The sequence below is a fragment of the Cornus florida genome, unplaced genomic scaffold, assembly GCF_030987335.1.
Source record: "Cornus florida cultivar Cherokee Brave unplaced genomic scaffold, ASM3098733v1 CherokeeBrave_3.0.0_Hap2_Chr10, whole genome shotgun sequence".
Lineage (NCBI taxonomy): Eukaryota > Viridiplantae > Streptophyta > Magnoliopsida > Cornales > Cornaceae > Cornus > Cornus florida.
In genome coordinates, this window is record NW_026775580.1 from 79,799,704 (window position 1) to 79,823,538 (window position 23,835).

General features: G+C 34.6%; 1 protein-coding gene and 1 pseudogene across 3 annotated transcripts; both read right to left on the reverse strand.

The window, feature by feature from the left end:
- Window positions 1-1,202: 1,202 nt before the first annotated feature.
- Window positions 1,203-9,198, reverse strand: LOC132277931 (organic cation/carnitine transporter 7-like; annotated as a pseudogene).
- LOC132278781 (organic cation/carnitine transporter 7-like) lies at window positions 8,940-17,603 on the reverse strand. 3 transcript variants are annotated; one of them, XM_059780667.1, is made up of 8 exons: window positions 17,385-17,603; window positions 17,183-17,256; window positions 16,984-17,110; window positions 15,333-15,570; window positions 11,040-11,553; window positions 10,703-10,905; window positions 9,489-9,815; window positions 8,940-9,297 (listed from the first exon to the last, which is right to left on the reverse strand). In XM_059780667.1, the coding sequence occupies exons 2-7, from the start codon at window positions 17,250-17,252 to the stop codon at window positions 9,507-9,509; spliced, it is 1,461 nt and encodes a 486-aa protein (XP_059636650.1). In that variant the 5' UTR covers window positions 17,253-17,256; window positions 17,385-17,603; the 3' UTR covers window positions 8,940-9,297; window positions 9,489-9,506. The 3 variants fall into 3 exon arrangements, with proteins under 3 accessions (XP_059636650.1, XP_059636648.1, XP_059636651.1); XM_059780665.1 differs by having other exon boundaries at window positions 16,984-17,256; XM_059780668.1 differs by lacking the exon at window positions 17,183-17,256 and having other exon boundaries at window positions 17,385-17,602.
- Window positions 17,604-23,835: the final 6,232 nt, after the last annotated feature.

The window sequence follows — 23,835 nt, forward strand, 5'->3', positions numbered from 1 at the left end:
CTAGTTGACACGATTTTTTCTAAATTTTTGTAACAGTTGACATGTTATTATACTACAATTACAATTTCATATGTTATCCTTTTTTTGACTTGCATGTCAACTAGTGATTGACCAAGGGCTCGAGACCACTGTCCGGACCATGCGATGATTTCTCATTAGTCAAGTGTCACATGTGTTGATTTTATTCACTTCACCAAAAAAAAAAAAAAGGAATAAAAATTCCTTTGACTGGACTTCTGCAGTAGAGTTTTAAACTTCGAGAATCCCTCCTTCTCAATTAAAGTTTTAAGCTTTCGAGAATCATTATCCGTTTTGATTTTATCATCAATTAGCATCTTCATTCATTAAACAAAACCAAAAAAGAAAAAGATGCAGAAGAAACCAGAAACACTAGGCTGATGGAGTACAATTCAATCTAATTCATGATTCCATCGATTCTAGCCTTTATAAGTCCCCAAATTCTTATCTCCTCTAAATAAATTATGTTGCAACTTACTTCTTTTTTTAAGTATTCTAGAATCTCATTTTAGAATACTCATAATGGAAAAATCAAAGGCACATGTATAAATGTTATTGTAGCCCAGACACCTATATAAGGAGGTTGGATTAGATTTGTTCCTCACCAACCAATCTAAGTGTTATGATTACAAAATAAGAGTTTATATATATATATATATATATATATATATATATATATATATGAGTATAAGAGAGAGAACTGTTTGTTAATTTTCATGGGGATGACACGTTTTGTGACGTTACAGCTGGCCAATGCATTCATTGCCAAATTTGTACAACATATTACGATATATTAAATCTCCATCGTTGGAGCCACACATCCCACCTCTAAAACTTACTCAAAATTTGCACAGAGGACAGACAATCAACCAACCAACCGCACTAACGCATAGGAACAAAAGATAAATGTATAAAGATAGAATCTTTGAAAGAAAAAGAAAATTTTTAAGTTAAACTTATTCAAGAGTGTTTTAATTCGATTTAGGGTTTGTCAAAAACACAAATTGGAGATTTTTGCTTTGACAACGATTTCCTCAAATTGGTGGCCTGTGGCTGTGTTTGGGGTTGCGTCGGTGTGTTTACAGCTGGGTGGGGAGATTTTATGAGTACTATTTTCTTTTTCTCTTTTTTCCCAACAGCAAATTTACAAGTAGAAAAAAAATAAAATAATAGAGAGACAACAACTAAGAAAAGGGAGAGTGAGTTCCTTATCAAGGTTTGCAGAAGCCAAGGGGCCAGAGCAAGTGAGCAACAGTTTCTCATTGTGAATTGGATGTTGCGTCAATCAATTCCCTTCTCTTGGTCTCCAATGGGAAGAACAAAACACAGGGTCCTGAAAGGACTATCACAATTTCAAACAAAATAACAACAGCTGTCTGATGACAACCACTCACCAGTCCAACCGCTACAAGTGGACATATCATGCCGCCAATTTTTCCTATAGCCGTCGCACTTCCAACTCCGGTTGACCTCACAGAAGTAGGATATGCCTACATTTGCATAACAAGGCAAAGGAGGGAAAATAGTTGAAAAAAACCTTTAGAGAAGAATATTGGACATTGAGATGTACCTCAGCAGCATAAATAAAGGCGACTCTGAAGGCCGATGAAATGAACAGGCGAGCTCCAAACAACAAAGTTGTTGTCAATGTCTCATGTTGATGGAAAACCAGTGGCAGAAGTGAAATGAAACCTAAGACAAGTATAATTTCCATGGAAATCTTGCAGCCTACCCTATCGACAAGTAGGGCAGATAAAACAAGCCCAGGAAGCTCTGCAAATAAACTTACAAGTGTTACCTGAGATTCTTTGGGCAAAAGATATATAAGGAAAAAATTAATCAAGTACGATCACAGTAAAGTTCAAAATATTCTTCAAAATGGCAACTGAAAGACATAACTATTACCTGATAAACTATTTACAAAGACATCCAAGTAGAGGCTAGCATCCTGGATTTTTTCTGAAGGCAAAGCGATAGAGCTACATTTACTTTTCCCACTGCTCAGCTCAGAAGTAAGCAATATAATGCCATAATATAAAATTGTATAGCTAAAGTATATTAACCATAGGAGAAGGGTTGTTCTAATTAAATTTGTTGAAAAAAGTGGAAACAATGAAGAAGGGGTTTGTTTCAGAATCCTTGATTTTCCTTCTCGTTGAGGAGAGTAAATGAGTGTCTTCCAATGGGCCAAATTCTTCCTCTAGCTTAGTTATTGATCACAAAGAAGCTTGCCAGGAGGGAGATTTGTTCGGTTCAGCAGTGCAACCTTCTTCAGTACATCCAGTGCTTCAGCTGTTCTGCCTTTCATATGTAGATACCTTGGAGGTTCTGGTGTAAGACCATGAAGTAGAAGCAAAGCAAAAGACGGTGCAGAAGACGGTGCAAGTAGCCACCTGAAACCCAGTCTTGGCATAACAATCTGCAATAAGAGCAACAAAATAGTGAATATTTTTCCTATATCGCCTGCAGCTAAGAGCCTAAGACCAACAATGAGCTAGATCAACCATCAACAGAGGGAGAGATGTGGACAGAGATATACGTTAAAGCATTAAAAATCCAAGAAAACTTACATTGACGAGAACAACAAAATTATGCAAGCATCCATTCTTTATTCCCTATCTAATTACTTAATTGAAGGCTATTAAACATACCCATGCAAGTGAAGCCTCAAAAATTGTTCCGAGTGTCCAAAAAGCTGAAATCATAACCATCCAAGTGCCTCTGTTTGGAGTAGGAACAAACTCTAGAAACCATGATGAGAATACATGCCCACCTCCCAAACCAGTGCCAACCAAACAACGAAGAATCACCAACAGCGTTCACCGCAGCTACACTGAGGAAACCCTTCCTGGAAGGGGCAAATGAAAGCATATCACATTGAGGTTTAGAGCAAAGCTATAAGAACCATGAAGAAAATGTGTGCACTGGTCACAGAAGTCCGTAAAAAATAAATTAAACCTAATGATACGTAAGCCCAGATTAACTATTCATGTCAACGTATATATAATTTATTACGCAAAACAGTCCAGTACCAGATTCATTTAACCTTAATTCGGTCAACTAAGCTTATGATATTTGGTTGAACACCCTGATATAAGTCCAAGGCTCCAAGCAGTAGTGAACTTTACATGGATAGCTTATAAGTAGAGACTAGAGAATAATTTTATGCATATCTATGTCTTAATTATAGCAATAGAAGCAAGGAAGGAATATGCTGCAAGAAAAAACCAGATGAGTAGGATCCAAGTAGAAGCATTCTATTTATCATAGTTATAGACCTTTTTTGACAGAAATGATTGGGGACATGTTTCCCCAAACTAAATTTTTATAAGGAACTGATATATTCTTAATGGTCCCACTAAATAATTATGAAATATGTTCCACTTATCATGGATTATCTCCATATATGACAACAGCACGTGTTGCATTATATGGTATTAGTCCACAAACTTCGATTAGAGGATAATCCTGAAAGTTCCACAAGGTTGGGCAAAAACACTGCATTCCATAATATAATAAAGACTAGCATCTATAGTTGATTCAGTTCTCTTGAACCTAGGTGCTAGGCCATCACTTCCTAGGGTCCCATACTGAGGGTTCTATAGCGAGGTAACCCCCAGATCACAGGCGACATCCCTTCATCAATGTTGTCCATAAGTGCAGCTCCCCGAGGGCCTTCAGTACTTCCTCAAGGTTCATCCATAGAGGGGCATACTCCGAGGGATCGAGGTTTATCCATAGAGAGGAACTCCTCGAAGATCGAGATTTGTCCATATAAAGGAACTCCTCAAAGGATCAAGGTTTATCCATAAAGAGGAACTCCTTAGAGGATCGAGGTTTATCCATAGAGAGGAACTGATGGGAAGATTTTCGGAGGCTTATTTGTAAAGAGGAAGTCATTGCGGTTTTTAGCCAGCTTTGAGGCTTATCCATAGAAAGGAGGTCCTTGATAAGAAAGGTACCCTCTGGAGGGTCTTAGAGATCCACAATGGCGCTTCAGTCCCTCTAGTAACTGCACCTGTGACACCCAACCGTTGAAGTAATCAGTCAGAGAGAGAGAAGCCAATTGATCATGGCCAAGTTAGAAAGGAGTCAAAGGACCCTGCTTCGTGTCATGAGTCAAGCCTCGAGTTGGCAGGCTGAGTCCCACAAACAGAACAACTAGTGTCGGTACTATATTCTCCAACAAAACAAAGTTGGCTTTAGGGTGTGAGAATTATAAGTTTAGCATTATATCTATCATCACATGAAGTAATTTAGACATGTTTTCTGTAACTTAAGAGCAAGTGTACGAGATGCCTTACTGTCTATCGGACAACAACATAGTAGCTTAGAAAAAGGCACATGACTGAAAGACAAAAAAAGATAGAAAAAATCCTACTTCCTTCCATAGGTATCTGATATGAGGCCACATGCATATGCTCCAACTAGCATGCCAGCAAAAACAACAGTCGATATCATGCTCTCTTCAGTAGAGGAGATTCCTCACTCAGACTGAACTGCTGGCCCTATAAAGGAGAGAAGCAGTATTTTCATTGTTTCTGCAATCCAACCCCAATCCAGCATAGGCAAAGACAAGACCCTGGAAGTTCCCAAAACCAATCGTAGAAAGTGCTTCATCTAGTGAGCATGAAAGGCTCTGATCTGCCATCTAAAGAATCAAGAAAGAAAGAAATTTAAGATTGTAACAATGGAACAAGCTTTATGTTTAATTAGCAAAGTCCATACATATTAACTAATAATGTCGTAGCAACATGAACTAAGTACCACAACGCCTACTCCAGTTGGTTAAAAATCTTCCTTACAGCTGCAGTAACACAAAATCATCCTACACGAAAATAAGTGGGAGATATACTCGTGAGTTACTACTATTAATATTGAACAAAAACCAACACAAGAAGCATGAATGAAGAGTCATCTTAGTTACTGACAAATTCATCCGTTAGGTAGGCTCGGTAACTGGAACAAGCATTGCACCTAGTTATTATTTAATTTGTTGCTTAATAAGCATCCAAGTTAGTTAGTAGCAGGTACATGTTCTTTTAATTGAGTTGGTTTCATCCAGGAAGTTTCATATCTTATAACTTGGGCTGTGAACAAAAAAGAACCCGATGAAAAATGGATTCAGAGACCAGAGACCAAACAGTTGTATGCAATTTTTGTTGGTGGTATAAAATCACTTTGCCATGTAATTTGCTGATTAGTTTGATTTCTTGAGAAAATAAGTACAACCAGATCTTACCTCACTGAAATGAAAATGTCCAACCAGAGTACTCTCTTGGATAGAGAAAGGGACATTACCCAGTTTTGATCCCGCTACAACACGTCCAGCGAGGGAGGACTCGAAAAAGAGTCTCTAACCCTAGATTCAGTGCTTCATGTACATATTTGTCAATAACTTTTTAGTAGGTTGTAGTCCCATTAATGTATATAATTGGAAACTTGAGAACTACTGATTTCAGTCCACATTATGATACTGGTTAGGTTTATATTAGATAATTTGTAGCCTGGTGGCATCCCCTACCTCCCTAAACCCTAAACCCTTTGAACAAATTTGGGGTGCGAGTTTCTTGACAAAGGAGAAAAATAACTGTCATTTTCACCAAAGTTTAAATCATTACTATGGCAAAAGAAAGTGACAGAATATTAAAATTAAATCATGATAAATGTCACTGAAATTTCAATTATTTCTGAAGAACTTCACTTTTATTTCCTGCTCTGTCAAAAAAACTGAACGAAGTACTCGAGTTCCACTCTAATGTGCATACAGAATAGCTATATTTTTTATAAAGGAAAAGCTAGTAATCAAATGTATTATTCAGACAATGGAATGAAGTGAATATCCTTGAAAACAGCAAAAGCATATAATTGTTGGAACACAAAAATTGAGCTGAAATTCACATACATAGCACCAAAATGGTAAATATTTCAATAATTAGAAACATTAATTACCATATGAAATCAGTTGTTATAGAGCCAAACCCAGTGAAGAAACAGAGTTAGCAGCTTTCATCCAAATATCATTTGTATATGATGATTGCCGGCAAAGGGTTTCAAAAACATTAATGGAACAGTATATATATGGCCATATGGGTACATATTTAGATATTTATATTATATTATATACATATATATTGTCATGCTAACAACTGCGTGTGACATCACCATTTCTTTTTTAATTTTAAAGCGAAACAAACAATGCCTAATACTGCTGATGTTAAGACTTCTTGTTGTTATCTGTACACTATATTATATACATGATTATTACATGTATACATATGTTCCTACAGGCCAAGGGAAGTGTTGTAAAATAAAGTACAGTGAGGTCCGATTCCAATTTCAAACCTCCAAGTGAATGTTAATTTATTTTACCTGTTATTTTTGGAGAATCTTTAGGAATGGTCTACTTATAAGAAACAATATGTGCATTTGGAGGTTTGTAGAAGTTGAACAACTTCTTGATATTTATATGACAGAAATAAATAAATAAATATATATATATATATATGTAAGAATGTTGGAGACTTCGAGTATATTATGTACTTATCTATAAAAAATGGGACGATGGTTGACTGGTGTTTGTGTTGTAACCGTCAATGAATAATATCTGTAAATGGTTTAAATTGTCGTTGGCGGGTAACAAAAACAAAAAGGAAAATTAAAAATAAAAGAAAAGAAAAAGAGCATATATCTATTAAATAATTGTAGGCATACTTTTGAAGGTTACATTATGGGCTTTTTTTGCTTTTTCTTTTTTCTTTTGTCACTAGTAAGAAACCCATACACCCCACTTTGCCATACACCCCACTTTGCCCCTTTGGAAACTCAAAGGCTGATCATCCACCTTGGAAAATAGAAAAAATACCTGGAATTTGGCATCTATCTACAATATTTATTAGTTAGTATAGTCTTGTTAACTTACCATTTTTTTTTTTTTTTCGGAATTAACTTACCAATTCTCTTCGTCAGCTATACACATGGACCACTTGCACCACCAGTTGAATTTCACAAATATATATATATATATATATATATAATATGAGACAGAGGAAGTGTATATATATATATACACACACAAGAATAATTTATTGTACACCCCATATACATACATATAAATGGTTATATATATCTATATACCTGCCAATTTTAAGAGTACACAAAGATTATTTTTAGAAAAAGAGTGGCACCAAATGGGGCCAAACAGGAGAGGGTGACTTTACAAGGATTTTTCCTTAATTGCTGAGTTTACAAGGACAGCATTCATAATTATTTAGTGTAATGAGGAGAGCATCTCAACACATAATATTAAATATCAAATTCATTGTGAGACTTCTCTATACTCATTATTGGTAGTTCCGGAATCCTTTTTCCTCCAAAAACAATGATTTTGGTAAAAATACCATACAGCAGTGCTAATGGTTTGGGTATAGCATCCCAGTGAATATTGTGAGAGACCTTGCTGATATTGCCATTGAATGCCAATTTTTTGCAGGATGAAATATCAAATTCCTTGTGTGAAGGAGCAGAAGATGGGTAGGTGATTTAAGTCACTATCTTGTAGAACACACACCTGAGGTTCAGGGCAAGACTAGCTACCCTGGGCTCTACCTTGATTGCTCAATATGTGGTGGAGTCTTAAAAAGAACCGTCCAAAAGATAAAACTGTTGCAGGGAACAATAGCTTTACAAAACCACATAAATTTCTTTTCTTTTTTTCCCATACCTTGCCAAGAAGCACATTCATACGCCCACTTTGCCGCCAATTTGAATCCTCAACCTTTCTACTATAAAAAGCGAGAAAGTACAACTAAGCTACAACCCATGGTGGTAAACCATATAAATATTGCCATTAACCCAACAGATTGGCTCAAGTGGGTAAGTCATAAGTGACTTGGTCTGGTGCCTCAAGAAGTATCAGATATAAAATTCGACTCCTCTAGGGTGAAAACAATTTCGAGGGGGGATCTCACTTGGGAGACAGAGAATTGAATTCATACTTAGCAGAGATCCAAGTTTCTTTTTCCTTTTACTATTACCTGGCAAATAACACACCAAACCACTACAAGATCAGGAAGAATTTTTGTTTCTTACCTGAAGTCCCTGGAGCTGAATAAAGAACAATGAGAGTACTGATTATCATTCATAGTAGACTCAATCTTGATCAACCTGTCAGGAAAAGATGACTATCACCGTGTCTTTGAATTATTGGCCCGAGGATGTTAGTAATCGTATTAGGAATGTATTTCTGCTATAATTCTCTACAATTTACTTTAAAAGAGATATATCATTATCTCTAATTTTCATAAATGTAGGCCAATGATCGAGCTCGTGGAGGGAAGAGAAATGGATATACCATTTCTAATGGGAATTGTGCTAAGCATTTATCAGGCAGAAGATCACCAATCCACAAAGAGAAAAGTGGTGACCTGTTGAGAAAGTTGAAAACGAATAAAGTAACGAGCAATGAATACATCTTGAGCCTTATGCTGCATATTATAAATGTAAAAGTAATCACCTGCAAAAATAGAGAAAATGGTATGCGTTTGTGTGTGTTAGTAATGCTGTACTCAAATCAGAATTGTAAATACTAAAAGTAAATGCAATAAATGAGCAGGGTCATAACTCCATTAGCAGCATAGCATCCTTTTTCCCCAACGGAAATGCTATAAGGAAGTCTCTCTCGTGGCTCTTCTTGGGGACCCAACTTCGGTATGTCATTTGAAGTTGAGTGCCGTTAATGTGACAGTGGTTTTTCTTACCAAGGTTTGCTTACAGATGCACACACAATCACACACATATATCTTGGTTTTGCATTGGCAAAGAAGGAAAAAAAAAAAAAGAAAAAAAAAAAAAAGGAAGAATTGCATCAAAGTGCACTTTTGGAGGAAAAATTGCCAAATTAGTAACTCGCAACCAAAATATACAAAAATAAGTAATAAAATAAAATCAAAATTCAAAAGTAATTACAAAAGCAGTAACTTTCATTTTTCATAGTCTTCAAAGGACCAAAGTGTCCTTTTCCCTAAATATGTACCAGTGCTACTTGATGTGAACTAATTTTGTTTCTCCATTTAGTGCCTTGAAATGAACACAACGATATTACAAGGAACTAAATGGATTACGATTGTCAGCTTCTATGACTTTCATCAGCTCGTCAAAATAGCCTCGTTCATCAATCATCGAAAGTTGTACACAGGTAATTTCTTAATCCCAGATGCTGGTTATTTGAGTATCGCATAATCAGTCATCCACTCATCCTTTGTTTGGCATTGCCAAAACCTATAATTGAACCGCCATGAGAAGTTGGAAATAACAAATCACAGCAATAAGTGAACAATCAGGATTAGTGAATTTCAGCTTAGATCCCCCGAGTAAAAGTGGCAATACAATTAAGAGCACAAATAAAAGAAAAAGGCAAGAATTCATTCCAAGTATGGTGGTGCATAATTTTATAAGCAAACTATAGTCACCTGCATCTTTACGGGCAGCTACAAAGAAAAGTTCGGCACTCCTTTTACCATGTGGAAGGGCACAACTGCACAAACTTCTCGATTAACCAAATAACTTGAACTAGATACAGCAACAGTGTCAGTCAATCCACGTCCCTTGGTTTCCAATGGGAGGCGCAAAACACAGAGTCCTGAAATAACTATTACAACCTCAAATAGAATAATTGCAGCTGTTTGATGGTAACCAGTCACCAATCCAACTGCCACAAGGGGGCATATCATGCCACCAATTCTTCCAACAGCACTTGCAACTCCTAAACCAGTTGTCCTCACAGAGGTTGGATATATCTACAGAAAGGGAATATATATATATATATATATATTAATATGACAATAAGTGACTTGATTGGAACGAATTTACTATTGTGGATGAAGAATAAATCTGAACAAACTGAAAAGAGCAAAAATGTTTAATTAAATTCAATGCTGATATGGATAATGTCGTTGGAACTGAAGCATAAATCAAAATCACTTAGAAAAGGATAACAGTAAATAGAGTACAATAATGCACATAAAAATAAAAATAAAACTGGCACAATATGATTTTATGAAATTCTAGAGCAGATCCTTGACAAGCAACAAAAAGTACAAATCGATACGTAAAATGCAAGAGATGCTTTCACTCTGAAGGGTACTTTGAACACTCCCTATGAGAATCTAGGAGAAAACTGAAATTTGGGTCAAGAGTAGTTTTCAATTAAAAATTACACTAAATCCCCTTGTTGAGTAGAGATGAAGAGATGTGTTCCTTTCTATACTATTTTTTTAAAAAAAAAATAATGAAAACAAGGAAATAATCTCAATACTCTCTTTTTTCTGCTCACAATAATTCATACAGGGAGCATCTCAACAGACTTGGTAGCTTATCTTCATGAGTTAGTGAACCTCATTGCTGAATCTCAACAGACTTGGTTGCTCATTTTCATGAGTTACCTAACTAATAATTTTTCTCCGGTACAAGTCACATCCAATATAAAAAAAGGATTCAAATATTGTAAACCATGGAAATTGTATAAAACTGCAAGGCAGTATAACTCTGAAAGATGGCTTCCCATATCTATTACAATTATGCATTTCTAAAGATACTATAAAAAAACTCCCTGTCCACAGAAATGACAATAAGATAACGGTACAAGAAAGATAAGTGTTTCAAGAAGAGTAAAACCAAAATTTACCTCTGGAGCATAAATATATGCAACTGTGAAAGTTCCCATGAAGCACATACGGGCTCCAAATAATAAAGCTGTGGTTAATATCTCATGCTGTTGTAAAACCAATGGTAGAAGGAAGATGCAACCTAACATAAACATAATTCCCATGGAAAGCCTGCGACCAATTCTGTCCACAATAACTGCTGATAAAACAATTCCAGGAAGCTCTGAAAAATAAGCACAAGCCTTATGTTACCTAACCTTGTTTGAATAGGATGAATAAATAAAAGATGAAAACCATCAAAACACTACATAAAAAATTTCCAAATCAAGTGCAATTAGACAGACATAAAACTGTTACCTGCCAAACTAGTGACAAATACATCCAGATAGAGGCCATCGTCCTCTGAATAGTTTGAACGCACGGTACTCAAGCTAAATTTGTTTTGCCCACTACTCAGCTCCGAGGTCAGTAATATAACACCATAGTACAGAAATGCATTTCCAAAGAATACAACCCAAAGAAGAAGGGTTGTTGTAATTAATTCTGATGAGAAAAGCATGAGCAGCGATGAGAAGCCTGTCTCAGAAACCATGCTCTTGTTTCTTGTTGAGGAGAGTAACTGTGAATCTTCTGATGGAGCAACTTCTTCAGCCAACTCAATCATTCGATCAGAAACAAGCAATCCAGGAGGCAGTCTCGTTTGGTTGAGTATTTCAACTTTTTTCAGCACACTATGGGCATCAGTAGTTCTACCTTTCATACATAGATACCTTGGAGACTCTGGAGTAAGACTATAAAAGAGAAGCGCCAAAAAAGATGGTACAGAAGATAGTGCAAGTAGCCACCTCCAACCCAATCTTGGCATGACAATCTGCAGTTAAAGGAACTTACTAATGAAGGTCTAAATAGTCTTAAATCCTTTCCTCCCTTTCCCATTAGCGAAATAATCCTCAAGTTTTAAAGACTTCTTATGAATCAAACTTCTACACTAGAAAATCAAAATATGCATATGATTTTGAAAAAATTCACATGTTTAATAAATTTTGTGCAAATTTACAGATCTTCACACACTGGATATACCAATTATGATTTACAGAAATAAAGTTCGACTCCCCCTCAATTTTTAAGAAAGGCCATTTGCATACTTTTTGAACAACTCCAGACTCTGAAAGCTCCTAATGAAGTTCAAAATTACCAACAAAGCTGCCTAATGCATGAAATGAAGAAACACTTTTACAGCTAATGGAATTCCACATTGATCATTGCACACCAGGTGTTGAAAACACCAACCTACCCATTTTTCCTTGGGATAAAGAAGCGTAATACAAAGTCTAGAATGGTGACAAGAGACAAAAGAAAAAACAAAAGAAGGATAGAAAATAAACTTACTCCAAGACATTTAATGAGTACTCAACAATATACTATATCTAGAAAGGATATTTTTAGGATAAGAGCAGATCAAAATAGATTAGAAGTAGATTGTCCCTAAGAAAAGAACCCTCAGATACTTCACGGCTTTATTCTGGAAGGAAGATCTTCATCTCACTCAATCTCCTTGAAATTTATGCCCCATAGCTGCAAGATCATCAGCTACAAAATCGGATTTTCTATGAATATGGTCAACTTTATCATCTGATTTGAGAACAAAACAAATTAATTTTCATTAGCAGGAACCGGAAGGCCCATATCCCATATTGGATCTATATAATGCACCTTGAATAGCCAAGAAGCCATTCAACTCCAAATAAGCACTTAGAGAGTTACCTTTGCCCCGTAGTCTAAGAAGCACAGACACTTATACGGAGGTGCCGTGCTCATGTCAGACATTGTGTTGGACACCAACACTTCATGGATAGCAGACGTGTCCGAAACTTCATGGCGTGTCCATAATATAAAAATAATTTTTATTATTTTGGACACTTAGTCAACACATACCAAACACTCGACCAACACATACCAAACACTCGACCAACACATACCACATTGTCTGTCTTATATAAAACAAACACATTATCAGAATTGAATCGATTTTTACTTGAATCCATTCTATTAACCTTCTTATAGCCTATTCTCCTGCCGGCCCTTTCTTACTTGCCCCCTTCCTTTTTTCCTCTTTACTATAATGACTTGTGTAGCTCCTCTCATGCACTCTATTTCCAACAACTCCAACCTTTGGGCTGGGAAAAGAGAAAGAGAAGATAGTCCGAAACAAGAGATCAAAGTAAGGTGTCCAACCTCTTTTTCTTTAAAAATTGACATTAAGCACGTCACAATACGCAAAAATAATAATAAAAAATAAAAAATAAATGACAATATAGGAGAGTAATATCATATATACTATAATTCATACTCGAAGATCTTCATCCCCTAACTTATGTAACTTTAGTAATAGAAATTGTAAATTAATTGAAGTTCGATAATTGTTTTACTCAATGGGTAAAAAAAATAAAAAATTTGTTTTACTCAATAGATGTATATTTAAATGAAAATTTATATTTTATATTAGCCGTGTCCGTGTCCGTGTCCGTATCCGTGTCCTACTTTTTTTAGAATTTGACAGGTCAACGTATCCGCATCATATCGTGTCCCTGCTTCTTAGCCCACAGTCCACTCCCCATGCAGGTATGAGTACCAACAGTCACATAGGCCAATGCACGCCCATAGTACGGCTCTCCAATGCACTATCCAAGTAAAATAAGTTTATAGATCCATAGTCCACAAGGAACACCTAGCCTGTCTACACGCCAAAAATTCAGTTCCCAACAAATTACATGGCTTAGTAGCATCCTACTATCGAGTTGTCTTCATACCACACATCTCTAACAACAACACGCCATAAGCAAGACTGAACCCAAGTCAACACCTATCATCTGCAATGAGGCCTAGGTGGTGCCTAAAACTCCACTCTGTTCAAGGCTACATTCCTTGAGCGGGTATATCAAGGGGCATTGCAGATGTCACATCTGAAACTTCGATGTATGAATTATACCAATCACGTTGGCCACTGACCACAATGGTGCCATTTATTTGGTTCCCCATCCCCATGGAAGCACCAAAGGGCAAAGACCTCTCACGAATGCCTAAATCCACCTGTGAGTCTGTGACTACTCTCGAGTTTGCCCACTTAGTGCCCATCATGGCATTAGGAGTGATGGATACACACTATGCCTCCTCCCTATCAATGCAAATTGTTCAAGAATTTCCCCCTTCACATGAAGAAACTTCAGTTATTCTCTAGAAGTCATTATTGATCAAAAGTTCAAACTAAACCTACACACCTTAAGTTAGCGCATCATATACTGTTGTAGTGGTCTTTGTCTAGTTATTTTTTCTATAGTTTTCCAACCCCTCCAACCCCAAGTTCCACATATTTATCAAAATGACATTCCTGCGCATTCAAGTGTGTCACAAAACCACACAATGTACACTATAACTCCGCACTTATGCCAAACTCTTTGATAGCTCTCCAAGTGTCATGGGCATGACTTGACGCTATCTCCACTCAATAACATCAAAGCCCTCATCAACGAGTCAATAATAAAGATTTTGTAGTCAAGTGATATGTGCAAACACCCAATCTCTTCTGACACCTGCAAATCTGAAACCCCCATCTGAAGTAGTCTTCTGAACTTGGTTAAAAGAACAGTAAACTAGGTTTTCACTCTTCTCGTGTACTCATGTTACCCCTCTTGGTTTATCAGCCGGCTTCTACTGACAGCAACTGAGCAACTTTTGTTTCACCTCTAGGATCTCAAATGGCTCAAAATGATGCCCATTATAGACTTACATGAAGTAAAAAATGTGACTTTTATTGATTGGTGCTCTTTATAGACCTTTCTTTCTTTACATCTTTTTATTTAGTCACACCCAATTCCATGTATACACATAACTAGCCTTTGTTCACAATCTTCCCCAAGTTAAGTCGGGGCTGAAGCTTGGCTCATTAAGAAAGGAGCCCGAATATGATGTTCAAACATAGCTCATTTTTTTAATGAATGAGACTGTACCACCTTAGACGAGCCAAATCCAAGTTGTTCATGAACAGTTAGGTTAATTTTGCAAAGTTATCAAAATAAAAGAGAGTCTCAAGGGAGTTGAAGGCTGCCTGATGCAGCCTTTGGAGTTGTCAAAAAAGTTGAGATAATGTCCTTTAGAGAAGTTGATTGTAATAGGACTTGCTCTTAAATTGGTAGGAGAGCGGAAGTTCCCCTTTTGTTTTTGTTCTCAAGAAGAGTCTGTTCTTGGTAATTGCGCATATTTTTAATTTCAATTTGTGAGTAATATAATCGTTACATCCTGAAAATAAATAAATAAAAAAGGAGTTCACCAAAATAACAGGCAGGCAAGAGCTTTATTGATACAGATAATGAGCAAAGGAAGAGAAGTTTCCATTTAGGAAAAGTAAGCAAAGGTTGTAAAGGTATTATGAATCTCAAATGTCCAGTGAAACACGAGCAAGCAGATGGCTGAAAAGGAAAGATGAATCCTAAAAACTCAGAGAAAGCCAGGAAATCCCTTCTCCCATATTTTTTAACCCCTTTGGTACTGAGGTTTAATGGTAAAGAGGAAGAAAACAAGAACTAAAAGAAATAATACCAACAAAGAGTTCCTGAAAGGCGACAAGAATCACTGAGAAAGTTTTGGACGTACCCATGCAAGTGAAGCCTCAAGTATTGTTCCAACTGTCCAGAAGGTTGAAAAGATTACCATCCATTTGCCTCTGTTTGGAACAGGAACAAACTCTAGAAACCAAGTTGAGTACACAGGCCCACCACCCAAACCAATGCCAACCAACCAACGGATGATGACTAATGATATATAATTTGGGGAAAAAGCACTAAAAAACCCAGCTCCAGAAGTCACTAAAGCTATACTGAGAAGACCCTTCCTGTGAGACAAATGAAAGGAGACAATTATGGTGAAGTTTGAGCTAAGTAGCCAGAAATCACTAAATAGAAAATGTATATAGGACAGCAGATGTCCATCAAATGTACTGAAGTCCTGAACAAATAAATTAATTCTACAAATGACTACCAAATCAGAATGCAAAAAACTACCAAACCAGAAATAAAGCTTGGGCAGAATTTGAATTAGATGCTATGATGTTGAAGTAGTATGTGACGTTTAAGATGAGGTTAAGTTTAAATCACAGTGGCAAGGTGAATCTAAAGTTTACAGGACATGTTCAAATTGACAACCAATAAGTAATTTGGAAAACATAAATAATGATAGGGCTGGCCACTAGAGGACCATAAGAAATGCACTGATAGAGGAAATATGTAGTCACACCAAAGCATGATGGTCAACATTGATTGAACCAATGATATGTGTTTTTGTAGAACCCTAGAAGTACATATGAAAACCAACAATGAAATAATTGTTATCTAAACTGAAGGCGTCAACATGATTAAGACACTCCCGCTAACTATATCTATATGTATCATTTATCATGGTTAACAGTCTAGTTTGTGACAGAACGGAACAGCAGAATAGGAGTTCTTTTTGTCAAACCAAAAAATGGGTAAGGTACCATGAGAAACAATTACTAGGAGGTCGGCACAAACTCCACAAGTTCAGGCAGTGATAATCATATTTTCACATAGATTATAAGTTTGATTTCTCACCCTAATACATTTCCACCATCAGTCTAAACTTCAAATGCATTTGGGCACATCTATGTTTGTGTGTGTGTAAATTTACTTGCTTCAAACGAAGTCCATAAAATCAACAAGCAGTTCAAGAACTCTGCTGTATTGCGACCAGAAAATTCACTTGTTCATTTGGGATGCTTCCGTTCTGTAGAAGAAGATAAACTGAAATTAAACAATGCCTTATGACCCGATTAAGGCAAGGAACTGTGTAGGATCAAACATCTTGCAATATAATATAAATTTCACTTCTTTCATTTGAAAGGTGAATCAATTCATTTTAGCCCAACAATTTTGTTGGACACAACATCAACTAACAAACCTTTTTTTTTTCCCAACTACTTGGGATTGGCTACATGAATCATGTGTTTCCATTCCGCTAAAGCATAGCCTCGGTCAATCCACATGCTATCATATCCTACTCACGGTTAAACGTCTTCCTCTTCCCCTAGTATTACCAGCACTACATCACTTTTCCTAACCCATGCACTTAAAGTCTTGCACATGTTACACATGTACAAATCATCTTAACCGATTTAACAATTTTGCAGGCTACCTTACAATATAATAATATATCTATATAACAGTATCAGAGAATATAAAATAAAGACAGAAGAAAAATATAAAACTAGAAAAATTGGTGAAGAGCTTGCCTCCTTCCATAGCTATCTGATATAATGCCCCATGAATAAGCTCCAATTAACATGCCAGCAAAAACCACTATTGTGATTAGGCTCTCTTGGGTAGAAGAGAGTCCCCACTGGGACTTAACTGCTGGTCCTATAAAAGAGAGAATCATCACTTCCATGGCCTCTGAAATTGAACCAAGTCCAGCATAAACAAGCACAAGACCTTGGAATTTGCCAAAACCTAAGTCAATAAGTGCTTCGTCTACTGTGTATACAGTGCTGTGACCTGCCATCTATCTATAGGAACCAAATAAGCAAATTTAATTAGTATATAGTACCAATTAGTTCAGAACAATGATTATTAATTTTCTGTCCCAAAAGCATAAACCATGATTTTAATAAATAAAACAAAAATTACACTTCACCTCGAGTCTGTGGATGAGATACCAAATATCGAATCAATACATGTACAGTTCTCTTGGGCTTCTCAGCTCTCTTCTCTTATACATATTTTCTGCTGCTTGTATTCGGCCAATGTTTCGGTTGGGTTCATGGCTTCACAGTTCCTCTGTCTCCATTATCCAAGACTCCACCTAAAGAATTAGTCGTGAAAGTGGACGGAAAAAAATAAGCTCGAGTGTTGTGCGCCCGAAACTTTTATATGCAATTTAATACAAATTATAATATTTTTTTTTTCTTTCACAATACAAATTATAATATTTTTTTTTTCTTTCACAATACAAATTATAATTATTTCACTGAAATTTAAGCAAATTACACCACAGTTGTCAGTTTCACTGTGCGTTATAAAAGTGATTTTAAATATAAAAGACTAAATTGCACTAACACTCTCCGGAGTTAGATGTCAGTCAACGCGTGTTGAGTCCCAACACCCCCTTAGATTTGAAAACGTTCAAACACACACTACTGTAATATCATAAAAGGATCAACATGTCCTTTTGTTAACAACCATGTGAAATTACCCATTTAACCTTACTAACTATTTCCTTTTACCTTGGAAACCATACAACACCACACCACCACATTTAGAGAAAAGAGGATATGCATGGCCAAATTATATATGTACATATATACAACATGTATAATCCGAAGCACGTGCCTAAATTATACGTTCCCAGAGTATATACGTATATATATAATACATATTCTCAGCGATACAAACATATGCGTGTATCACCTACCGATTGAATGACTTTGCACCGATTGGGTGAAGAGCTCCGATAATGGCGGCGACCAACGCACCAGTGGCGGCGGTAGTGAGGAGATAATTGTTTATATATATTGTGGTGTCTGGTTTTGGTGGTGCTTGTGGTAGTGTTTGGGGATTAAAGAGATGCTAGTCGCTGGAGCTTGCACTGGTCGTCACCATTGCCGGAAAGTTACGGTTGGTCTAGTGGTGTTGGCATCAGTGTTGTGGTGGTGTTGAAGGTCTATAAATGTTGGGTCATGTGGGGTATTTTAATCAATTAATATGATATTTTGTGAATATAGTTGAATTAAATAATAAGAGATAAATAAGATAATTGAAATCCATTATAAAAAAGAATGATTGATCGGCATTTGAGTGATATTAATAGGAAGTAGAAGAACAATTTATACAATATAAAATATTAATAATTATCTTATATTATAAAAATAAATTATATTTCATTTTATATAAAGAGGAGATAAAATTATTATTTTATAAATTTTAGTTATTGGCAAAAAAATATTAGAGCTATTGTTAAGTACACAAATTAAATTTTAAAATATGTTAAATAATAAATGCTCAATGAAAAATTTATGTAATTTATCCATATATAAACGTAACTTCTTTGTAAGGTCCTTAACAAAACAGATTTTTTTAGTACTAAATTATCTTAACATCCTTGAGTTTTGGTTACTGCACCATTAAACTTTGATTGAAATTAATCCCATTTTTTAATCCACTCACATAGGGGTTTCTTGAAGAAGTAAAGAAAAAAAATAAATAAATAAAGGAAAAGGAAAAAGAAAAAAACCAACAAACTTCTTCGTAGTATCGTAACCTCTACTAAAAAGTTTGGCTAAAATAACAAACTGTTAAAGTAGCCGTTATTAATGTAAAAATAAAAATAAAAAATGGGCTTACCAACAATGCTCTCAGCGGCAAGGAAATAACAAAATTAACTCTATTTACGTCGATGGATTTGGCTTAAATAAATTGTTTGTATTACTAAAACAAGCTGCAAATTATAAATAGCAGTTAAGCACTCACGAGGTTTTTATTTCATGCACCTAGATAGAAATATATGTAATATATTGGTCAACCAATCACAAACTTAATACATGCCAGCCCTTGTTGAGTGATGCATCAAATTAATATATGGTAACTATATTTTTGGACAAAAATAAGCATGTTATTATGAGAAGACCAAATTGTATGAAATTACATCATTCCAAAAGAACAAAAGTATTCTAATGGATCACAATGGATTATGTGAACCATTTTTCAAAGTTAATTATTACTAGTATTTCTTTTAGTAGCGTTTAGGGCTCTCACTATATTATTATTTCTTTTTCAAAGTACTCTTTTATATTGAATTTTTCCCATGAGCATTATTAAAAAATAAAAATAAATAAAAAAATTGCATTAGCAAAACCTTATATAGCATGTCAGAACATAAGTTTAACCTTATATATTACATTTCAATTGTAATAAAAAATCCTAAAAAAATTAAGTAACCCAACTTGGAACAAAAAACAAAACTTATATATTTACAATCATGACAAACAGAAAGTCCAAAATAAATATAAAAAAAAACCAATATTATCTCCGTAAAAACATTGATAAAAAATGAAAATAATAATAATAATAATAATAATAAAACACATTATACAAGTATGGTGACAATTGGTAGAACAAAAAACCCCTAAAAGAGCGATTTATAAACAATAAACAAAACATTCAAAATATAAACACCTTCGAATATTAGATGTAAACCCCAAAACACAACAACCATTAAAGAGATTTACCAAAACCCTAAAATGATCAATCAAAATATGATAAATAAGCAAATAAACAAGATGGGTCCAAAAATAGGGTAAATACGATTTTATTGAATCCCTAAAATGACAAATAAATCATAAAAAATGAGGGGAATATACAAGGAGAGGTAAAACAGTAAGTCATATTCACCAACACAAATTATAAAAATGTAAATGGATCAAATATACAAATACAAATTATATACTTTTCATTTACTAATTTTTTTTCAAAATATACAAGTACAAATTATGCATGCCCATTTTATGCATGCCCATTTTACGCTTTCCTATTAATTTTACAAATGAGAAGTTGAGGGTTGGTTGCATGCAAAAGGTTCTTTTCGTCAAAACAATTCATCAATGTGTCATATAGTTTGCATACTAAAATTCCAACGCCTAGCTGCAGAGAATGTGTTTTTAAAAAATAATAATAATAGAAGGAAGTATTCTGCAACTTTTAAATTTTATCTTTTAAATTTTTTAAATAAACTCATGTTGTGTTTTCAAAACAAATCTCGGTGACATTCAAAAATTTAACTTATTTCTTCACATGGGTATACTAAAATGTGTGGTCGTGTTAGTCCTCTTCTTCTTCTTCTTCTTCTACCTTTTCTTTTTTTTTTCAATTATCTAGTATTTCATTACTAGCATATCTAAATGAATTGTGATTGTAAGATACTCGTACATTATGAGAATTGTCAATTTTTTCCACTCCCAATTTATTTTGTCTCATGCAATAATTAAAATTAATCTACAAAATACACCTAAATGAATCTAACTGCTCTTTTAAATCACCATATGACCGTACCAAAACATCAACTTCTTTAAAGTAACCAAATTATCCGCGGTACTGTACAGCAATATTACGTTTAATCCATACAACATTTACAGGTGTTGTAATGACTTAATTTATGAAGTGCAGAGAAAGCAGGGTAATTCAATTGTACAGTGGAAGTGCTGACATCATTATGTAAAGTGGGTGGACCACACATTATGAAGGAAACATAACGTGCATCAATTTTGAACTTGTATATTTGGAAAACAGAATACAGTAAATATTTATATTACTGTTGGTATCATAGTGGAGTTAAAGATTGTCATGACGATCATAGTAAATGCAATAGTTGTTGTCCAACTGTGTTCAAATTCAATATCATCAACCACGGTGTTATAATGACCAAACTAAATACTCCACTGTCTTGTTTCAACTGTCCTCCTTTTTACCATACAAATAGCTCCAGCTAGCTAAGCCAATGGTGAATAAAGAAGAGCTCTCATTCTCAGCCTCTCTTATTCTCAACATTATGGTTGGTAGGATTCGAGATTTTATATATTCAAACTTCCACTCATTGTACTATAAAATCTCAATCTATTCCATTCTCTTTCTTTTTTATGGTAAAATATTTTGCTAGGATCTTTGCAAGACCTGCATCTTTTGGAGTTTGGATTGGGTTTTGATCTCTGTTCAAGGGGTAGTAAATGGGTTGGTAGCGCGAGGCAGAGATGAATCAGCTAAAAAAAATCACGTGTATCAGTTGGTTGGTTCCAAATTGAAAATGATATAGGCAGAACATTAATTATGTTAGAAAAACAAGTAAGTGGGTTGATAGCATAGTTAGTAAAATATGGTACCCAAAAAAATGGATTCCGAAATATGTATAATTTGATTTTTTTAGGAAAAATATGACTAAAAAATATAGAAACGTAAAATTTTAAATACGAATATGTACGTCGTATGGATTAAAATTTTAAATGTTGGATTAGTATTTTAATCAATTAATTGACTGATATTTTGTGAATATAATTGAATTAAATAATAAAGACTAAATAAGACATTTGAAACCCATTATAAAAAACAATGATTGACCGACATTTGAGTGGCATTAATCAAAACTTTAGGAGTATTAGTGCAATTTATTCAATATAAAATATCAATAATTCTTTTATATTATAAAAATAAATTATATTTCATTTTATATAAGGAGGAGAAAAAATTATTATTTTATAAATTTTTATTATAGGCAAAAAAAAATATTAGAGTTGTTAAATACACAATTTAAAATTTAAAATATATTAAAATAATAAACCCTCGATAAAAGATTGATGTAAATTATCCGTATATACACATAACTTCTTTGTAAGGTGCTTGACAAAACAGATTTTTTTAATACTAAATGACCTTAACATCCTTGAGTTTTTTGTACTACACCATTAAACTTTGATTGAAATTAATCCTATTTTTTAATCAACTCACGTAGGGGTTTCTTGAAGAAGAAAAAAAAAAAAAAAAAAAAACCAAACAAACAAACAAACTTCTTCGTATTATGGTAACCTCATCTAAGTTTGGTTAAAATCACACGCTCAGACTACCTAACTGTTAAAGTGTAAAAATAAAATAAAAAATAAAAAATCGGCCTACCAACTCAGCGGTGAGGAAATAACAAAATTAACTCTATTTTCCTTTGTTAAATATCGATATGCAATATGTTAAAAACGTCTTTATATAAATTGTTTGTATTACAAAAAAACAAAAATGCACAAATTATAGATAGCAGTTAGCACCCACAAGGTTTTTATTTCATGCATCTAGATTAGGGGTGGCAAATTACGACACGACACGACAACACGACACGACTTAAAAGGGTTTGGGTTTGGCTATAATGTTATCGATTTTTCCATTTTTTATTTTCTGGGTTTTTCCATTTTTTTGGATTATTTTAATCATTGCCTCGTTTTGCGTGCCTCGAGGGGCTTTTTGGTCTTTCTTTTTTTTTAGCTGAGGGTTTTAGAAGTATATTTTTTAATCATTTTAAGTCAATTAGAAGTGACCAGTATCATTTTTAGAATTTTTCAGAAGTCGGGGCGATTTCCGAACTCGGGAACTCCTCCCGATTTTCTCATTTTAAGTGAGAGGCATTGTAGTCATTTCACATGTATATACATATATGTGTAGCTATATATTAGAAAGATATTTATAGGACAAGGTTGGCATTGTAGAGGAAGGACAAGGGCATGATGATAACTTGCACACATTAGTAACCTACCAAATTTTGACACATGGCACATTTTTGGCCTTGAAACCAATTTGAAGACAAGCCAAGCCCACCCCTTTCCTCCTCATTTTTTTCAGATTCTTCTTTCTCTCTCTAATCTTCTCCCTCTCTCTCTAAATCTATATGCATGCTTATTTATATTATATACTTCAACCCATTTTTTTGGGGGTTTAGAGTGAGATTTGGCTAAGATCAAAAAAGAGAAAGTTGTTCATCATATTATAGGCTTTCATTTGAGACCACTCTTGCTTGCATTTGGTATTTCGAATTTTGGGAGGCCTTAGACCTTGTTTGGCTTATTCCATTGAGGTAGGGAAAGTTTAAATTACAAGTCTTATAGTTTTAGTGAGTTTCTATGTGCTTTCTTGTATGAAAATTTTAATGTTGTGAAGCATGCTTAGTTTGTAAATTTTGGTTGTGATGTTAAGCATGAGATAATGTTGATTTAATTGCTTTGTGTTGAGAACATGATGATTACTTATATCTGTGTCTAACATGCTATTTTCCTATGAGAAAATGTGAAAGTATGATTTATATGATTGATTTTTTATGTTTTGATGTTTTGATATGATGATTATGATGTAAATTATGATTTGTATACTGATGAATGGTAGTATGATATGCATATTCTTGGCATGGGGTAAGTTGAGAGGATAAAGGTTTGATGTGGAAGAAAATGTTAAGAAGTGAGATGATGGTTTGTGTTGTAAGTTAAGGTGATGGTTATGAAGGTTTTAATGAGGTTGGGTTGGAAAAGAAGAATGGGCAATTGCATTTCATGTATGATGGAATGGTT

Bases quoted from the DNA above. Each gene is read 5' to 3' on its own strand.
- LOC132278781 (XM_059780665.1), bottom strand. From the start codon at position 17,252: ATGGCAGGTCACAGCACTGTATACACAGTAGACGAAGCACTTATTGAC. The intron at 10,906-11,039 runs GTAACAGTTTTA...CTTATTTTTCAG, and splicing joins ATTTGTCACTAGTTTGGCAG to AGCTTCCTGGAATTGTTTTA. The intron at 9,816-10,702 runs GTAAATTTTGGT...CCCTTTCTGTAG, and splicing joins CATATATTTATGCTCCAGAG to ATATATCCAACCTCTGTGAG.